Raw genomic sequence first — 20662 nt, 5'->3', positions numbered from 1 at the left:
GCATGCACAAAGGTTCCGGCCTGTCTCCACCACTGGCTGCCTTGCAAATAAACTCCTTCCAAACCACACTGGCAGGCTACAGGGGGGCCAAACAGGCCGAGTTCAGTCATGGGCAGTTTCCAATCACATGACTTAAATAGCACGTTTAATGTGTACGGTTAACAGAATTCCAAGCACACTAGGCTCAGGGTTCCATTTAACTATGGCTTTTCAGTTATAATCTATAAAGCCTGAACGAGATCCTCTCATCTAGTTCTAGGTATATTTCCCAGTAATAACTCACCACTCACTGCTCTAACAGTAATGTCCTTCTATACTAATAATATAGACTTAATGGAAAAGCGCTCATATTTATCACAATTTTTTACAGCACCAGGATCTAAATCTAGGGCCTTCCACATGTAGACAGGTACCCTACCACTGAGCTACATCCACACCTACCCTCTTTTTACTCTGGGCCGGGGCCTCACTGAATCGTTGAGCTGGACTAAAATTCACTCTTTAGCCCTGGGCCTTAAACTTGTGATCCTCCTGCCTCTGCTTCTTGATCACAGGTCTGTGCCGCCAGGCCTAGCAGCAAATCAACAAATGTTTTCATTAAAGTTTTCCACCTTAATTTTCAACTGTGTGCATGATGTATCAATATTAAGTCAAAGTTATGGATTATCAGCGCCAGCTTACATTACTGCGGGCAGACGAGAATATACAACATCCACATTAATGTAAATAAACATGTGTGTACATTATTATCATCTTCATAATGATTATGAAGTCAATCCTTGGCTGCGTGTGATCACTCGGGGACCACATATTCCTCCACGTTCTTGACGAAGCACACCTACCACCCTCACTGTTCCCTGGAGCCAGGCGTTTAGCTGTACTGCACACAACTCCCCCACCCCCCATAAGCACCCACCTCCTCCCCGTGCCCAGCCTCTGTGTTCTAACTCAGGCACCCCCAGATCCAGCTGTACTCCGGCTCAACCCCTCCGCCCTCTCACCTCAGATCCTGTGCTCACCAGGATGCTCTGCCTTCGGTGTCTCCCACCCAGAACCCCTTTATTTGAAGATTGCTTTGACTTTAAATGCTCCACCTCACAACTACTCCAAGCTACCCACTGCTCCCCCTCTCTCCAGACGCCCCTCACTCTCTCTCTTTCTCCTCAGCCCACTCCGCTTCACTGTCCACAGCAACCATGCCACTGCCAATATCCAAAACGCGTCTGATCCTCTTTTTAGATATCTGTCTGGCAAAACTAAAGGAACCCAATTACCTCTCTTTTATCTGGGCGTGTGTGCCCGTTCACAGCCATGCTGGGCGAGGTAGGCAGGAGCACAGGTTCCATTTTATCAACTCAAAATGGACTCTTATGCTGTCTAGATGTCTCCTGTCAAGTTACACCAGACTGTTCAACTTTCTGTTACTGTGGAAACCCCCACTTTGAGCAAGTGACTTTTACTCCTACTGAGTAAAAAGAGAAACTGAGGCTGTCAGAAAGGAGCAAGCACATGTACGCTGTGCACGCACACACACATACACACACACACACACACATACAGGCACACACACACACACACACACACACACATACAGGCACACACACACACACACATATACAGGCACACACATACACACACACACACACACACATACAGGCACACACATACACACACACACACACACACACACACACATATACAGGCACACACCAGGGCACGCCCCTTTCTTCAGACTGACCCCTCCTCTTCTCTTCTTGATTGACAGCTATGCTTTAGCTAACATTTTCCCCCTCACACTGGTAGTTCCACAAAGGCAGGAACTGTTTGCACAATCACCTTGATACATATAAAACTGTCAAAAATACTGGGGAAGTGATTAAATGGACAAGGATCCCTTGGGTTTTTTTTTATTGTTGTTGTTTATTTTTTTTTATTAAACTGACATTTGCTAATCAACCTCACAGAGTAATCTCATATTGCTATGTTGCTGGCCACTGCCACAGACATAATACAATAAGATCTTTGTATTGATATCGTCAAGGTCTTCGCCGCCTCTGACTGAAGTTCTTTCAATTCACTTGGGTGCAATGGATTTAAAAGTTATTGGATAATCTCGCCCTACACCCTAGGCCTTTGATCTGCGTATTCATTTATGCACACAGCATGGATCAGTCAGTGTACTCTGATGGAGAAGATGAGGGCTGAGAGACAGTTATATCATATTGCCTGAGGTTCCCACAAGCCCACCTGATTCTTGAACCTCATTCCTAAATGAAGCCTTTTGGTCCTAGTGTAGAGTAAAAGGGCCAGCCAAAGAAACCCACCTGACCCTGAAACCAGAGCCAGCCAAAGAAACACACCCCGGCCCTGAAACCAGAGCAATGAAAGAAACACACCCCGGCCCTGAAACCAGAGCAATGAAAGAAACACACCCCGACCCTGAAACAAGAGCAATGAAAGAAACACACCCCGGCCCTGAAACCAGAGCAATGAAAGAAACACACCCCGGCCCTGAAACCAGAGCAATGAAAGAAACACACCCCGGCCCTGAAACCAGAGCAATGAAAGAAACACTTTGGCCCTGAAACCAGATCCAAAGAAACACACCCTGACCCTGAAACTAGAGCCAAAAGGTTAAAAAGGGCCAGTGAAAGAAACACTTTGGCCCTGACCAACTCAGTACAAAAACCAACCAATCCCTGAGCATGAAACCAACCAATCCCTAAGCACAAAATCCAGTCAATCTCTGAGCTTGTCCAAGCTCAGGGGATTGAAATCCAACTAATTCCCACCCTGAAAATCTTCTCCCTGGAAAGACTCTGTCCCTAAGAAGCTGTATAGAAGTCCTGTGCTTGTTCAGTTAACAGCTGCCCTTTCCACCCTGGCAGAGACAGCCACTCTCCTGGATTCCTCCCTCCAAAACACATCTCTTGAATGAGTTTTAGGTGAAGACCTTCTTTTGCTGGAGCAGAGCAAGGCCTCTGCTGGGAAACTCTCTTAGCAGAGTGAAGCAGACCTCAGCTTTAGTGGCTCTCTCTCAGAGAGGAGCAGGATTGCCACATCCTGTGGGAGACCATCCCCTACTGGAACACAGCTTCAGATAGAGCCTGACTTCCTGACAGTCAGGGGACCTTTCTCCTCACAGCTGTAGGTATCCAGGATACCTTTCTCCTCACAGCTGTAGGTATCCAGGACACCTTTCTCCTCACAGCTGTAGGTATCCAGGGTATCTTTCTCCTCACAGCTGTAGGTGTAGCCTGACTTCCTGACAGCCAGGAGACCTTTCTCCTCACAGCTGTAGGTGTAGCCTGACTTCCTGACAGTCAGGAGACCTTTCCCTCCAGAGCTGTAACACTTGCACCTATTGCTACACATTGGTTTGCAGTCCTTCTAGACTGCCGAGAGAGTGAGCTGTATCAAGGAGAGGGTAGCAGCTTCATCTGTGTTTTTAGGTTGTTCTGGGACAGAGGAATTCAATGCAGCCCCAGTTCACACAAGGAAACCAGGAGCCTGGTAGACCAGATCACCCTCTTCCCTTCAGAGAGATCTACTACCAGTTCCCCAGGGAGAGGCCAGAAGAAGCCACATGGAATCTGAGGACGAAGAACAGCAGCGCAAACACAGCAAGCCCCCAATGGACACCTCTCTCTCTCCCTCCCTCCCTCCCTCCCTCCCTCCCTCCCTCCCTCCCTCCCTCCCTCCCTCCTCCCTCCCTCCCCCACCTCCCTCCTTCCCTCTTTGTCCCGGGAGGGGAGGGCAAAGCCCAGCTGGCTGATGCCTTTTGTCTGAGGAGAGGTGGCCCCGTGTGTTCGATGAGCACATCATACCTTCACTAGGTTCAAGATGATGATGGGGGAGCCAAACCTCTGAAGCATCTGGTCAAAGTGAAGAGCAGCTACATGTGCGAAGGGGTCTGCCTGGTCCACTGGGAAGAAAAGAGGCAGATAAATACCTGAATAGAGCTATGAGGCAGAAATAGAACAAGTGTAGGGTGTTCAAAAACACTGAAAAGAAATGCAATTCAACTAAACTAGCACCTTCATTTCCCAAATCTCCTCAAGGAGCTCACTGGACACTCATTCAGCATGTACTTATTAAATCTGAATGACTGTCATTTCTGGAGCAAAATAACATGCAATTCACTAATAGTTAAAATTAAGGATGAATTCACTACAGAACGCTAACAGAAGTTACTCCTCCATAGGCTCTTGCTCAAAGGACCCAACTCTCCCCAAAGCCAACTGCTTATTATGTGACAACAATCATCATCTTGAGTGACAGCGGACAGAAGCGACTCCCAGCAGGCCGGCCCACGCACGCACGTGTAATAGGGGGTTTAGGCATCATGGTTGAGATGTCTTGGGACCAGTACAAGGGAACCGATCCTCTAACTTGCACGTAAGAGGAATAACTGCCTGCGGTAAAAGACATCACTGACGCATCGCAGAGGATCTGCTCTGTCTCCACTTCATTTGCAACATCGCCCTGGAAAGAGGGGTACAGTCAGAGATAGTTTATGCTCTTACAACTTTTAAATGAAAAAAAATTCAGACACACAATGACATTATAACTCCTATTCTTTATACACCTTAAAAGTGGTAAACCACACACCATCAATATTCAGAGTACTGGAAAAAGCAGATTAAAACATGATAAAGAAAAACAATTAAAACAGCAGAGAATAGACTAGAAAAAAAAATCAAATAAGTTACTCAACACAAATATCAAACAATATCTTGGCCAGTATAAATAATAGGATGGCAGATAAAAGAAAACCAATTGTGTGAAATTATTCAGGAGATTAAAACACACACACACACACACACACACACACACATACACACACACACACACACGACTCTAAGAAAATGCAATTCTGAAGACCAAAGAGAAGATGAAACACATTAGGATGCTAAAAAGTTAATTAATTAGAAATCGCAGCTTCCTCATTGTCAGCAAAACCGATGTGAAAGGTTAAAAGGTTAAAACATCACAGCGGTCTGTGGCCTTACCTCACAGTTGGCGCCTCTCTTGAGGAAACGCGTCCCAGCAAACCTGCTTGACCTTCTGGCTATTAGAGTCACGTACACTGGCCGCCCGTAGATCAGCAGCTCTTAGAAACCAAGTTAAGGTGTCAGCATTGGTGGTTGGCCCAGAAGGCTACAGAATCATCATCCTTTGTGCATGTGACACATCTCATCCCATAGCCTTCAGACACCAGGAGCTCCGCCGGAACGCAATAGCAGGGCACCCAATAATTCCTCAGATCTCTCTGGGTTTGATGGCAACTCCCAACCTGCTCACATGGTAACTGCTCTGACTCTCCAAGGAGATATACAGGCTGCTGTACTGTGTCTCTCCTTGTAACCAGGTAAAAACGTGAGAAATGCCACTACCCCTTCCTCACTCATTAGCATAGTACGCCTCTCCTCGAGGGCACGTGCCGTTTAATGTTAAGTGTGAATTAGGAAGAAGTTGTTAATGCCGAGGAAAGGAGTGGCTATAACACTACAAAAGCAATCCAAAGCCTAACGCTGAATGTGTCGCCATGAACTACTTGATCGATACACAGCGTCATCTTAAATCATCTCCTTAACTTTCTGAGTTATAATCTCACCTACTAAAAAATGAATCAAAAAGTGGCCATAGGCTGAACAACTGCAGTCCAAAAAAAAAAAAAAAAGCCTTAAAATCGTAAGTTTTTTGGTGCCACTATGACTCCAAATTATAGACTTCTGGTCAGTCAAACCATAGGTACTCTAAAAATATCACATAAATATCTTCAATCCCAATGTTCAAGGTATATATGAGACCTGAGTGAACTTGAATTCCATCCTCAAGTTACCTAAGGTTTAGGCAAACATTCTAAAATCTAAAAAAATCCAAACTCTGAAACACTACGGTCATAAGCATTCTGGGTAAGAGACTCATCAGCCTGTACTGCTGCTGGGTTGCTGGGAGGATGAGCTGGGGTAATTGGTGTAAAATTTCTGGTGCTTGGCCTGTAGTAAATACTTAATAAGCAGCAATTATGCCTATCACCACACAGGCTTCCAGAATTCATTAAATGACTGATCACCAAAAGCCCAGACTCATCATTTAAACTAATGAGCTTTAAAATGATAATCTATGATGCTGTTTACTATTTTAAAAACAAACATTTATTATAATTACCATATGAGCTAGCTCTCGGAAATAGAAATCAGGCTAGAGCTATACTTTAGAAACGGTCTTAGATACCGTAGCACATTCTCTTTGGTGTCACTGGTGGGGAAATTCTTCCTGGGAAGACTGTATTTGTGGAAAGAGACAAAAGTGACTCAGGACCTGATTTTGTCAGGTCATTATGAAGCCCGGAGCCAGGTTCTCCCCAGCTCCATTTCTAAGTCCCTGGATCAGCCATAGCTACTTCCCCACCCCCACTCAGCACAGACAAAGCAGCACTGTAGCTCTTCAAGGCTGGGCCTCTCAGCTGCCCCCAAACTCTCCACAGAGTGTAAGAAGGCACAATGATGGCCACACCATCCACTTCATGGCCTCAAAAAACATCCTTTAATTATTTCACTGCAGGCTTTTAAAAGCCTAAGGTGGAAGGGGAAATATCAAATAAAAACTGAATTCACAACTGCCCTGTCGTCCCAAAGAGTGACAGGAGAAACGAACCACAGCTAGACAGCGTCCCCCTCCTCCTCCTCGCGACACAGGGGCAGCCGCTGGACGGTGTCACCATTAGTGAGAATTCGTGAAAAGTAAACCTGAGGAGAAAAACCAAGTTGGCATCAAACAGCTCACTGTCCTCACTCAAGGGTCAACACCCGTCCATTACAGTCCTTCCCAAGCAGGCCTCCACCTCGTCAGGCCTCAACTTACGACTGCAGCTTTTCCTTACACAGATCCCTCGTCCTATTTTTACCTCATGCAGCTGGAAAATGGCTGTCAACTCAAGCTTCGTGGACCACTTCAGACATGTCACCTTCCTGGACTAAACTGTCAGTCCTTGGCCTGACAAAGTCAACCTGGTGAGTGGCAACTGACGACTGAGGCGATCTGAGACCCACGCTTGTCTTTCCCATGTCATCCTGTGGGGGTCTGGAAGAAAATGGCCTCCACAGGAGGTGTGGCTTTGTTGGAGGAAGTGTGTCACTGTGGGGGGCGGGCTTTGAGGTCTCCTGTGCTCAAGCTACACCTAGCGAGACAGTTCACTTCCTGTTGCCTGTGGATCAATATGTAGAACTCTCAGCTCCTTCTCCAGCACCATGTCTGCCTGCATGCTGCCATGTCCTGCCATGATGATAATGGACTGAACCTCTGAACTGCGAGCCACCCCAATGAAATCTTTTTCCTTTATAAAGTTACTGTGGTCACAGTGTCTCTTCACAGCAGCAGAAACTCTAGGACACGTCCCATCTCCCCAGAGCTGCACATACACATCACAAGAAAATGCTAATTTTTTTCCAGGTCTACCCTCACGGTGCTTGTCCAACCTGTGACATCTCTCTGTACCCACTGCTGGGGTCTGATTTACGGTTATGGCTTTGGTCAAGGTCTGTTCTCATGAGCCTGCCACGTTCCTCCCACCTAACAGCCATTCCATTCCTTCTCCCAGACATGCACAATCCTTACTGGCTGTAGGAGAGTGGTCTGCACAAGGCTCTCTCATCCTTGGTGTTCATAGTCATTCTGTGCCCCTCAAGGTCTGTTCACAGAGTCCACACTCCTTATGGCATTTCTACTTAGGTGCGCAAGTTTTCCTGATGGAGTATTGTACTGGCTAGTTTTATGTTGACTTGACATAGGCTAGAGTCTTTGAGAGATGGGAGCCTTGACTGAAAAATGCCTCAGTAAGACTGGGCTTCAGGAAAGCCTGCAAGAAATTTTCTGAATTGGTGACTGATGGGGAGGGCCCAGCCCATTGTAGGTGGAGCCACCACTGGTCTGGTGGTCATGGGTTCTATAAGAAAGCAGGCTGAGCAAGCCACGAAGAGCAAGGCAGTAAGCAGCTCCCCTCCATGGCCTCTCTATCAGTGCCTGCCTTGAGGTTCCTGTGTGCCTGAGTTCCCGTCCTGACTTCAATCCATGATGAGCAGTGATGTGGAAGCACAAGCCAAATAAGCGCTTTGCTCCCTATTTGGTCAAAGTGTTTTATCACAGCAGTAGTAACCCTAACTAGGGCAAGTACACAGGGATAACTCTAATCTTACAATGTACAGCCGTTCTATACTCTGGCATAGCATAATGACGTGCATCTTAAGTGTTTATAAAAAGGATACTTGACTGCCCACAGAACCCATGAATAATATACAGCAGCCAGTCACGATGCACGGTGTTTTTAATTATATCCAGAAGTTCGCCATTCCATACGTACTTCATATAAGGCTCACTGGAGATCCCAAATACGCCTGAAAAACAGAAGTTGGTAACAGAAAGATAAGACTTTGACTGACGTCCAGCACATGTTTAGGTCCTTCCACTTCTGTTTTTAACTTCAGAATACAAGCCTGGACACACCGCCGCTTACGGGGCAGTCTAATGACTATCGGGACTCAGGGTACTGTGCTTTCAAAGAGGAAATGAGTTTTCTGACTTACCAGAGTTTTTAACTCAAAAGATAATGGGAGCCAAATGAAGGGCATAATGACAGATGTGTGGATAAAGCCAGATGTGGCAGAGCGAGCTACAGAGAACATGGTCTGCAGTCACAGCCCCTGGGCCAGGGCTTCCGGCACCACCTCTCGAGAGTGTGACTGACAGGATCAGGGTGTTCCTTACTCCCGGGTGCCACCCTCTGCACGTCTGAGAGGCAGCTGCCGTGAAGGTGAGGCAGACGAGCGATGCACGTGCAGGGTAGGGGTGCGCTGCCGCAGTGAAGAGTTAGGGTAGGGGTGCGCTGCTGCATGGGAAGGGTAGGGGTGTGCTGCCGCATGGGGAGGGGAGGGGTGCCCTGCTGCATGGGGAGGGGAGGGGTGCCCTGCTGCATGGGAAGGCAGGGGTGCCCTGCTGCATGGGGAGGGGAGCGGTGCCGTGTGCATACCTCCCATGTGGCACTGGCTATCACACCAAGGCTTTTTCACGTGGAGAAATCAGAAGCACCAAACACTGTCACGTTAACATGAGTTTATTAATAAATAGTGACGAGTGCCACAGAACTTTATGGAGTGAAAAATAAGAAATAAGCATGTTTACATATGAATGGATTCAGCCAGGTAACCCCACCTCCCTCCCCTCACAGTGTCATCCGGGCATTTATTTGTGTTGAAATCCTTCCAATTTATTTCATAAAAACTAGTGGCTGAGCAGAAGGCTCAGCAGTAAGGAGCACTTGCTACTCTGGCCAAGGACCCAGGTTTGATTCCCAGCACCCACATGGCAGTTCACAGTAATCTGGAACTCCAGATTCATGATGTGTGCCAAGCACACACGGTGCAGACATACCACACATAAACATGTAACAAACAACCCTAGATGTCCTCTGCCCTTCAGCGCATCATGTAAGGGAATGTGTGTGGGCTCAGACGCAGCTCCCTGGGAGCATGCCTGTCTCACCTGCATGAGGCCCTGGGTCTCATCCCTAGCACAACATGAACTAGACATGGTGTGCGTGCCTGGCCTATGCCTCTGATTTCAGTTTGGGGTAGGAGCAGCCAGGAGGGGGAGTTCAAGATCATGGTCAGCTCCACACCAAGTTTGAGGCTAGCCTGGGCTACACGAGACCCTGCAGGAGAGGAGAGATCAGAGCACGCTCAGGGTCTGGGGGTGCAGTGGTGGATCAGACCTTCCACTCTGCCACTTTATACAGTGACTCAGCATCGAGATGGCTGAGGTGACGCCATCCTGTCCCGGCTTTGTTTAGTGTCTTTCCAGACCCTCCTCAGCCTTCCACACATCGCCAGCCATATCCACCTCGGCAACGCTTTGGGGATTGCCCATAACGCTTTTGGGATTGCTCATGCCCTGACCATGGTCCAGTCACATTAACCAGAATAAGTGATGTTCATGCAGGATAAAACATGAAGCTAAAATAACTAAGAGGAAGTGCAAACCAAAGCTAATTGTCGGGCAGTGTCTGGAAAACACTGCTGATCTCTCCAAGAGGACAGATGTTGCTCTGACCCCTTGAAACACCGATTTAACTGCGGCTTTTGTCTTGAGCTTCAACACCAAAAGACTCTCAGAGGCATGACCCCTCTCTCAGTCACCTTCTAACAAAAGGACTTAAATACTCCTAATTGGCTAATTAGAGTGTCTGCCGATAACTGCCTCCTGGGGGACACTGCAGTATCTCCGCAGCCTGTAAACAGGAAACAAACGCTACTGCTCACCTCAGAGACGTGGGGCCTGAGGAGCTCATAGGAAGTCCTCGACGCCCCAGAGACTTGGTGGGGATTTCGGCAAACCTACTCCTCCATCCTCTACCCTCACCCCCACTTCCTACAAGTTCCCCGGGTGAATAATTCCCGAGCCCAGGAAAGACACCTGAATCTGCCAGCACCTGGTGCTGTGGCACACTCAGTGACAAAGACAAACAGAAGTAGATGGCATCAAGGGCACTAATCCGGTGATTGTGGCTCCTGCACGTGACCCAGTGTAGTCACGGGCTTCTTAGAGGTGAGCTCTGGGTGACTGGGTGCGTGAAGAACAATTCCCCAGTCACTGCTGGCTTCCACATGGAAAGCCACCAGCTAGCAACAGGGGACAGTCCCTAGAAGGTGGGAGGACAAGATCTGGTTTCTCTTCTTAAGCGGAGGACAGAATGCAGTCCTGCTGATGATGGCACGTTTGTCTGAGTCCTGCTCTGGACCTCCTTCCGGGAGACAACAGTATACGCTGTAAGACGTCACCCGGCTGCAGTTTACCTCGGGAACAGGAACGCAGTATGCTCTTCGGTCACACCCACCCAGAGCTGTCTCCACACAGCAAAAGTCACTTCCGAGGCTTAATCCAGAACCGGATCGCACATTCAAATCCAGATCTGGGTGGCACACGGGGCAAGTTCAGCCACATTTTGGGCCTTTATCAAATACTCACTAGCTGCCTGACCTCTACGGTGTCCCATAATTTGGGTCACAGTTCATGTGTCTGAAGCACAGACCTGCTCAAGTGGTAGTCAGCCATGGGTAACATTCAGGTGAAAACAGGCCGGGCGAGAACAGAGCCTGTGGGAAAGCACAGCCCCTGGCCACGTGTCCTTCACGGACGGACAAACCTCCGTCTCCGTTAGAGTGGATCCTGCCTCTGCACCTGCATCCTCATCATTACTGTTTAAGGTGAATGAAGGGAGGTACTCAAAGTCATCACTGGCTTACAGCGTTTCCACGGTCGGCCTACTTCAGCTCAGGTATTTTAACTCCACACTTGAAAGGATTCTGTCACAACATTCACAACAGGAAGCTGTCTGCCTGGCTAGTTCTAGACCAAACCCCAAACTCGGGCACCAAAGGTGCCCACAGAGGGACAAAGGGTCACTGGTTGTCTGGCTTAGTCAGGGTCTCCAGGGACTCCTTAGGCTAGTCCTATTGTGATCTAGCAACAGCCTGATGGTGCCAGGCCAGAAGCCTGGCCTGTGAAGGACTGACCAGTCACAGGATCAGTGGCCTCGGGACACTGACCACTTGATCGTCAACTCTGGTCCTCAGTTTCCTACTTCGTCCTTATTTCTGTACAACTGCCCTATACCTGCCCAGCCGAGGTTTTATGTGGCTCAGAATATTATACGTCAATGTCCAGCACATAACAGGCAACCCATGGTAACTTCTGCCCCAATCTTGACTCATAATTGACTAATCTCTATGAAGGAAAATAAGATGGTATGCATAAAACTTCACCAAAAAACTAGATCTAAATGTGCTTCATTAAAAAGTACTTGAATAGTTTCTAGAAAATGACAACATATAATTTCTGGTTGGCCTATAAATAAAATCACATGGTGATTAACGATGGCTTTAAAAATGAATTGGTCAAGGTCATGTCTCCAAAACAAGCCCTGTAAGGATAACGACCACCAAGGGATAAGGAATGAGAAATGTGGGAGAAGCTAATGAGACGCCACGTTAGCGTGTATTACATGTGCAGGAATCACCTACCGCTGCCACCCTGTGTAATTAATCCTTCATCTTCAAAGATGTCAAAGCTCTCCTGGCGTGTCTTGGACGTTTCGGACTTGAGCATCTCCAGGGGCATTCTCAAGACGGTAAGGTTATACTGAAGCGAGTGGGACAGATCATAGCTGTAACTGAGAAGAGAATTCAGACATGAGAACTTACAGAAGAAGCAAAGGTATTTCCCGGGCTTGGCTCCCACGAGGAACGCAATCTGTGAGCTTAATAACTTTGCACCTGTTAATTCACTGTTAAAGGGGCACTTCAAACAATAGCCACATATAAACATGACGGGAAATTCAACCAAAACCTCGCCCCCCGACTTACATCTCTACACTAGAAATACACAGTTATGTTGTGGGTTGTGTACGTTTGTTGACTGGCACAACATGCATCTTTGTTTTGTTTTTTTTTTTTGCTTCATGGTGATATCAGTCTAAGTCTGATCGCTCGTACCAAGCTGAACTTTCCTATGTCCGTGAATGGGTTCTATGGCTAATGCGGTGAGGGACAACAATGTCATCAACACTGCATGGGTCTCTACCACAGTCTACACCGGAGCAACACTAACCGCGAACGCCGTGATGAAACAGGGTAAGTATATAATGCAGGCTCCTACAGTGAAACCTGTTCTAGGAAAATAAAAACGAGGCAAAAATTACAATAGTCTCTGTAAATAAAATTTGGTCTTTAAGAAAAAAAAAAAAACTATTTTGATTCTGATTTCATAAGATCAACAATTTTTTCCTTTTATTGAAATAGGATTTTTTTTCTCACATACAATAATCTGATTATAATTTTCCCTCCCTCTACCCCTCCCAGGTTCTCCCCACATCCCCTCCTTCCAGATCCATCCCCTTTCTGTCTCTCATTAGAAAACAAACAGGCTTCTCTATGAGCCAATAATATAGTAATATAGATTGTAAACAAAACCAATCACACCAGAATTGGACAAAACAAACCAACAGAGGGAAAAGAGCCCAAGAGAAGGCACAAGAAACAGACCCACTCATTCACACACTCGAGAATCCCATAACCACACTGAACTGGAAGCCATGATACATATGAAGAGGATCTGTACGGTAAAAAGACAAAAGAGAGAATACATACATACATATACATATATATATATATATATGTATATATATATAGTGTGTGTATATATATTTTATGTATAATAAAAATTTTAAAAATAGTAAGATAATTTAAAAACAGGAAGAGCCCTGACATGACATTATGAGACAAGGATGCTGTGGAGTTCATTTTCTGCTGCCATCTACTGCTGAGCATGCAGCCTGCCCTTAAGAGTACTTTGTCTTCTCAGTGAGACTCCCTTGAAGGAAACTAAATTTTCATTTCCAAGTGGTTATCAGCTGGAGACAGCTCCAGGGTTGGGGATGAAGACATGTGTCCACTTCTCCCTTCAACTCCACAATCTCAACTGGTGCAGACCCGTGCAGGTCCTGTGCATGCTGCCATGGTCTCTGTGACCCCAACTGGTGCAGACCCGTGCAGGTCCTGTGACCCCAACTGGTGCAGACCCGTGCAGGTCCTGTGCATCCTGCCATGGTCTCTGTGACCCCAACTGGTGCAGACCCGTGCAGGTCCTGTGCATGCTGCCATGTTCTCTGAAGTCCAATGTACAATGAAGATGAACAATTTTTAAGTGTTTCTAGTTGCCCATTTTAACACAGAACTTCAGAAGCTATCTTGAGGCTCAAGTGCAGTATTTAAGCAGTATCTTAAGTATTACAATTCTCTTGGGAGAGTCACACACATTAATTATGATTTCCCCATTTATTTCCATAATTTGACTGAAATGAATTCCAGTTTTGTCTGTAAAACTCAGTTTTAGCACCTTTGCTTAATAGATCCATTTACTAGCACTTAGCCTTGAATGGAGATGAGCTGATTAAGAAGCTAGTTTCCAGTTAGGCATGGTGGTACAGGCCTGCCATCCCATCATGTGCAGGCTGAGGCACGGTGGTGCAGCCTGAGATGCCAGCATGTGCAGGCTGGGGCACAGTGGTGCAGCCTGAGATGCCAGCATGTGCAGGCTGGAGCACAGTGATGCAGACCTGAGATCCCAGCATGTGCAGGCTGGGGCACGGTGGTGCAGCCTGAGATCCCAGCATGTACAGGCTGGGGCACAGTGGTGTAGCCTGAGATGCCAGCATGTGCGGGCTGGGGCACAGTGGTGCAGGCCTGCAATGCCAGCATGTGCGGGCTGGGACACGGTGGTGCAGACCTGAGATCCCAGAATGTGCATGCTGGAGCACAGTGATGCAGACCTGAGATCCCAGCATGTGCAGGCTGGGGCACGGTGGTGCAGGCCTGAGATCCCAGCATGTACAGGCTGGGGCACAGTGGTGCAGCCTGAGATGCCAGCATGTGCAGGCTGGAGCACAGTGGTGCAGGCCTGAGATCCCAGCATGTGCAGGCTGGGGCACGGTGGTGCAGGCCTGAGATGCCAGCATGTGCAGGCTGGGGCACAGTGGTGAAGGCCTGAGATGCCAGCATGTGCGGGCTGGGGCATGGTGGTGCAGCCTGAGATGCCAGCATGTGCAGGCTGAGGTATGGTGATGCAGGCCTGTGATCCCATCATGTGCAGGCTGGGGCAGGTTCAAGGTCAAACCCAGCCTGGGCTACATAGTGAGGCCCAGTTTCAAAACAGCAGCATTGCCACCAAGCTGGTTTCTGACCTTCAACAATCAATTCTTCCTACTTAAAACTTAAGTCTTTTCTTACAGCTGAGTCTTGAGAGTGTTGCATAACCTTCTTCAAACCCTACTTACAAATCCTAAAAACTTAAAGTAGTTTAACTTGAGGAATGATTGATCAGAGTTCAGTATGGCCAAGAGTGACACAGGAGCCCATTTCAAAGAGTGAGCCCAAGCCTTAGAATTAACTTGCAGACACTATAAGCATAAAATGACACAGCCTTCTGAAAAGCAGATAATAAAGACAAGCACATGGAAACATGCAACCATGAAACACGTGTGGATAAAAATCACTTCATTGAGAACACTATGACATAATAATTTTAGCTTCACATTACATATGTGTTTGTTTTATAAATAAATAGTTGACTCTATTAACAACTAATGACAAGTCTACTTGGTTTGTGCACAGCACTGATGTGCACAGATGCTGTAGTCCCTTGCTCCAACCCAACTCGCTGATTGGTGAATGCCCTCACTCCAGCCTGATTCAAGTCCTGATTGGCAAATGCCCTCTCTCTGGCCTTACTAGGGTCCTGATTGGCGAATGCTATTTTGTGTTCTACTTTTCAGTCTGGACATTACAGCAGACAGAATCTTCCATCTATCACATACCCAATTCTCTCAGGCCTGCATATTGGTCACAGCCTATTAACATTGTCATAATGGTCTACCATTTGCTTATTTGATTAATTAGTAATTAATCAAATTATTGGTTTGACTGCTTGATGCCTACGTTAAACAGATCTCCACAAATATCTCCATGCCAAAAGAAATTTCCATTTCCTCTCCCAAAACATATTCTTAGACTGTATTTTCACATCTGTTTTAATGCTCCATTCATTCCAGCAAAACTATTAATTCTTCAGTATTGCGATTAATCCTAATTAACTTTACTTATTTTGCCAGATCACTAACCGAAACTGCCATGGCACTGTTACAATTCTGCATTAGAACTACTACAATTTCATTTTTCATAATTTAAATTTCTAAACTGAGATTATTTCTTTAAATTATATTTATTCCCTCCTGAAACAAAGGTGATTTTTTATAGTGACAATAAATACCTTTATCCTTGTCCATTTACATTTTCAAGAATCAAGTTTTTAAAGGGAAGAAATTCCTAGAGTTTAATGATTTTAGATGAAATAATGTGGCTATTGACTGTATTCCAAGTCTCTTTCTATAACCTAATAAAATTAAAGTGACAAATTGAAGTAAAATTAGGCTCAAACTTACCTAAAGTAAAAATTGCTGGATAGATCTACATTTTGAAATATCCTTAGGTACCTAAAAACAAATTAAAGCATGTAATAAACATGAAATGTTCTCTTTCATGGCTTAACATACAGTCAGGACACCTTTAACATACAGTTAGGGCACCCTCAACATACAGTCAGGGTACCCTCAACATACAGTCATGGCACCCTCAACATACAGTCAGGGCACCCTTAACATACAGTCAGGGCACCCTTAACATACAGTCAGGGCACCCTTAACATACAGTCAGGGCACCCTTAACATACAGTCAGGGCACCCTTAACATACAGTCAGGGTACCCTTAACATACAGTCAGGGCACCCTCAACATACAGTCAGGGCACCCTTAACATACAGTCAGGGTACCCTTAACATACAGTCAGGGCACCCTCAACATACAGTCAGGGTACCCTTAACTTACAGTCAGGGCACCCTCAACATACAGTCAGGGCACCCTTAACATACAGTCAGGGTACCCTTAACATACAGTCAGGGTACCCTTAACATACAGTCAGGGCACCCTCAACATACAGTCAGGGTACCCTTAACTTACAGTCAGGGCACCCTCAACATACAGTCATGGCACCCTCAACATACAGTCAGGGCACCCTCAACATACAGTCAGGGTACCCTTAACATACAGTCAGGGCACCCTCAATATACAGTCAGGGCACCCTTAACATACAGTCAGGGCACCCTTAACATACAGTCAGGGTACCCTTAACATACAGTCAGGGCACTCTTAACATACAGTCAGGGCACCCTTACATTAGCAAGTGTACTCACGGGGCTGTGGAACCCCAGCCATCTCTGGCGTGGGTCTGCAGCATCTGCCCACCATCCCTCAGAGACTAACTTACTTTGCTCCTCCTTATGTAGTGGCTGTGCTCTCAAATGGGCATGGGCAGGGCACAGGCTGGGGGTGGGGGGCAAGGGAGGAGTAAAGACAGTTTGTTCTTTTCAGTGAGCTTTACAGATTCTCAGCGGATAGAGAAAAGAGTTACAAAAGTTACCGAAACGCTGTGGGTTACCATAACTTTACGTTGGAAAGATTTTTAACATGAAAATAGATAGGGATAGAGTATTGTGGAAGTGTAAGCATGCAGAGGCTGGGTGGTGGGTGTGCAAGCATGAAGAGGCTGGATGGTGGGTGTGCAAGCATGAAGAGGCTGGGTGGTGGGTGTGTAAGCATGAAGAGGCTGGGTGGTGGGTGTGTAAGCATGAAGAGGCTGGGTGGTGGGTGTGCAAGCATGAAGAGGCTGGGTGGTGGGTGTGCAAGCATGAAGAGGCTAGGTGGTGGGTGTGCAAGCACACAGAGTCTGGGTGGTGGGTGTGCAAGCATGCAGAGGCTGGGTGATGGGTGTGCAAGCATGCAGAGGCTGGGTGGTGAGTGTGCAAGCATGCAGAGGCTGGGTGGTGAGTGTGCAAGCGTGCAGAGACTGGGTGGTAGGTGTCCCTCTGATTGCTTCTCTGCCTATTGTTCCCTTGAGAATGGACTCTTGCCCAACTGAACCCAGGGCTTGCCGTTTTCCAGCTAGAATGGCTGCCAGAGGGTCCCAGTGACGTTTCTGTCTCCTCGCCCTCTAGCTCTGGGGTTGGAGGAACCTGCAGCCACACCTGGGTGTTTATGTTAGTGCATCCTCACACTTGTGCAGGAAGTGTTTCACCCACTGCGCCATGTGTCTCCAGCCCTAATGCCCCCTTTCAATGTGAGGCAACGGGAACAGCACAGATTCCCTTAGCAGTTCTGCGAGCATGCAGAAATAATCAGACAAATGCATATCATGGGGCCCTTTGCAAGACCCTTAAAAAATGTGCAAGCCACCAAAAAACACTAGATGATCTGTAGCTGGGTGGTGGTGGTGGTGGTGGCACACGCCTTTAATCCCAGCACTTGGGAGGTGGAGGCAGGTGGATCTCTGTGAGTTTGAGGTCAGCCTGGTCTACAATGTGAGTTCCAGGACAGCTAACACTGTTACACTGAGAAGCCCTGTCTTGAAAAACCAAAAAAAAGAAAAAGAAAAGAAAAGAAAAACTAGAGGATTTTGTAGATTTTAGAACCAGCAGGACAGGTACAGCCTGTGAATCTAGATTCTTAAAGACAGGTGTGTGAATGCACACACATACACAGAGCTATAAAGGACTTTATTGGGACAATTTTAGGAAGCATATGGACTATAAACTAAGGGTACCAAATTAATGTTAAATTTAGGCTCTCTTGATACAGATTAAGTATCAGTTGTGAGAAATGCTTGGGAGCGGAAGTGTTTCCTATTTTGGCATTTTTGGGAAATACATGTAAACACAATGAAGTAACTAATGCAGAAATCACTTGTGTTTCCCAGGCATCTTAAGATTTTGTTCAGCAGCTGGTGTGTCTGTGCTCTGACTGTGACACATTATCAGAAGTGGACTGTGGACTTTCCGTCATGACATCATGTCGGTGCTTAAGACAGTTTCAGATCTCAGGTTTGCACATTAGGGCTTCTCAGCTAAGCAACTTAGAAGAACGCAGTCTGCTTGTGTATTTGGAAGAGGGGTGGCGTGCATCTAAGCAGAGGACTCTAATGGTGAATTTAGAAGAAAGGCACATTGGTGTTCCCTGGACTGTCTTATTCCTGCAATTCTGTAGATCTGAAATCTCTTAGAGGTTTGGTAACGTTGTTGAGACTTGAGAACGTGAGATAAATTATCATCAAATTGGTAGATTTGATAATAATTAGTTCAGTTGATATCATATAATAAAAATTAAAAAGAAGCCAAGGCATATTTATATCTTTATGGTTGGTAATAGTTTAGAATTTAGTTATGCTCTGTCATGTTAACATAGTGACTTAATAATCTTAAAATGAAATTATCTTACCATTAATACTGTGTAATATGTAGACATTATCCACAATACAGTATCCCTGTCGAAACTGTTAGAAAAGACCTTTACAACCCTGAACAGGAACTGGAATTCTGACTCAACACTTGAGTTTCTATAAACATTTGTATTTCCTTGGTCCTATTGGTGTCAGAAACAAAGAGTAAGTCGTCAGCACCAGTACGCACCTCGCTTCATCGGGGTGAGTAATCCGGACAGAGTCATTAGGGATATAAATCATATTCGTATCTTCAATCTTATATATCGCATGACCTCCAATATCTGCCATTTTCCTCCGCTTAGTTATTAACACAATGTAGTAGCCTTCTAAAAACCTGACAAAACCTGTGCGGCAATAAATGCAGTGTCACACAAAGTCAGCAATGTAAACGATTTCAGACACATATTTACCAAGACTCCCACATGTCCTACTTTCATATTTTCATAACTTTATAGCTTTATAATTTTTTGGCTAATATAACCTAAAAATACTATGGGGGCGGTAGTCTGGAAAGGCAGCTCAGAGGGTAGAGAGGCCTTGCCTGAAATATACGAAGCTGTGGGTTCAATCCCCAGCTCTGCATAAAATCAGGCACAGAGGCATGAACTGATCATCTCATCACTTGGGATGGCAGCAGGAATTCAGATGTCCCGGGTCCTCTTCAGTCATACAGTGAGTTTGAGGCCAGTTATATCCAATATGTGCATTCTATATGCATATGTATATACATACATAAGACAGGGTCATGTAACCTCAAACTCTTCTGGCTTCCACAGGTACCAGGCATGCACGTGGTACACAGACATACACATAGGCAAAATATTCATATACAAAAATAAGAAATTAATAAAAATTAATATTTTAAGTTACAGTAAAATATCAGCACTAAAAGAATTAGGCTAGACTACTAGGTAACTATTAAGTTAAAAAATATTATACTTAAGACATACTTCTTCATGTCTTTTTTTTTTCTTAAGTTTAAAATATAATCAGCACCTGAAGTGGAATTTAACATACGTGGAACTTATAAACTGACACGTATGAACTCATGTGATATTAAACAGAATTCTCAGGCCCATAAACACACATCCAACCAACAAGGAATCTGGAAGAACTTGTCAAGACCCAGAAGGCACATCAGAGGAGCCACACCAGCCTAAGAACAGACACTGTTCCAGCGTGGTCCCACTGCCCGATGACGAGGTTTGAAGCAGCCAAAGCCATAGGTGACGTGGTAAGTCAGCTACCGAGTCGTATAAGCTCTCTCTGATCCGGATCAGAACACACAGAGAAGGGAGGAGAGGAGGCCCATCACTTACCCACAATGCCAAACGCTGAGACAGCTCGAAACAACCCAGAGGACCCTTTCTGGCCCATCTTGGTTCTGTTTCCTAGGTCCAAGCGGCCAAGCAGTTCCCGCACTTCTTGCTGAGTGTACACGTGCTGAGAAACAGACGCAGGCCACCCGTAAGACTGTGCTCTTTCCCCTCGGGTCACCTGCTCGCCTCTGAAAACCGAGTGATTGCATGAACGGCCTAACGTGTGACTAAGGCATCACTGTGAAAAGGCAGCGGTTCTATAAGGAACAGTTAAGGCTGCTGCCTGGATCGCATCGCTAGGTCCAAAAATTAGGTCACAACTTTAGACTCTGAACTTGGGATTCAGAGATCAAAGGGATCCACCAATTTTAGTAAGTTCGTGAACCCCTTAAAATGAGATGC

At 46.1% G+C, this 20662-nt stretch overlaps 1 protein-coding gene across 2 annotated transcripts in view; it reads right to left on the bottom strand.

Annotated features, from left to right (window-relative positions):
• Positions 1–20662, bottom strand: part of Fig4 (FIG4 phosphoinositide 5-phosphatase) — a 117998-nt gene that overhangs the window by 64376 nt on the left and 32960 nt on the right. For both annotated transcript variants that reach the window (XM_006982781.4, XM_076552409.1), the window contains exons 3-10: positions 20261–20384; positions 19129–19285; positions 16055–16105; positions 12081–12229; positions 8271–8399; positions 5013–5113; positions 4323–4485; positions 3828–3925 (exon numbers count right to left, since the gene is read on the bottom strand). In XM_006982781.4, coding sequence (XP_006982843.1) covers positions 3828–3925; positions 4323–4485; positions 5013–5113; positions 8271–8399; positions 12081–12229; positions 16055–16105; positions 19129–19285; positions 20261–20384 — 972 coding nt within the window. The remainder of the gene's footprint in view (positions 1–3827; positions 3926–4322; positions 4486–5012; positions 5114–8270; positions 8400–12080; positions 12230–16054; positions 16106–19128; positions 19286–20260; positions 20385–20662) is intronic.

The sequence above is a fragment of the Peromyscus maniculatus genome, chromosome 16 (assembly GCF_049852395.1).
Source record: "Peromyscus maniculatus bairdii isolate BWxNUB_F1_BW_parent chromosome 16, HU_Pman_BW_mat_3.1, whole genome shotgun sequence".
In the NCBI taxonomy this organism is placed as follows: domain Eukaryota; kingdom Metazoa; phylum Chordata; class Mammalia; order Rodentia; family Cricetidae; genus Peromyscus; species Peromyscus maniculatus.
The sequence above is the reverse complement of the archived record's forward strand: the minus strand, read 5'-3'. Positions and strand labels throughout refer to the sequence as shown.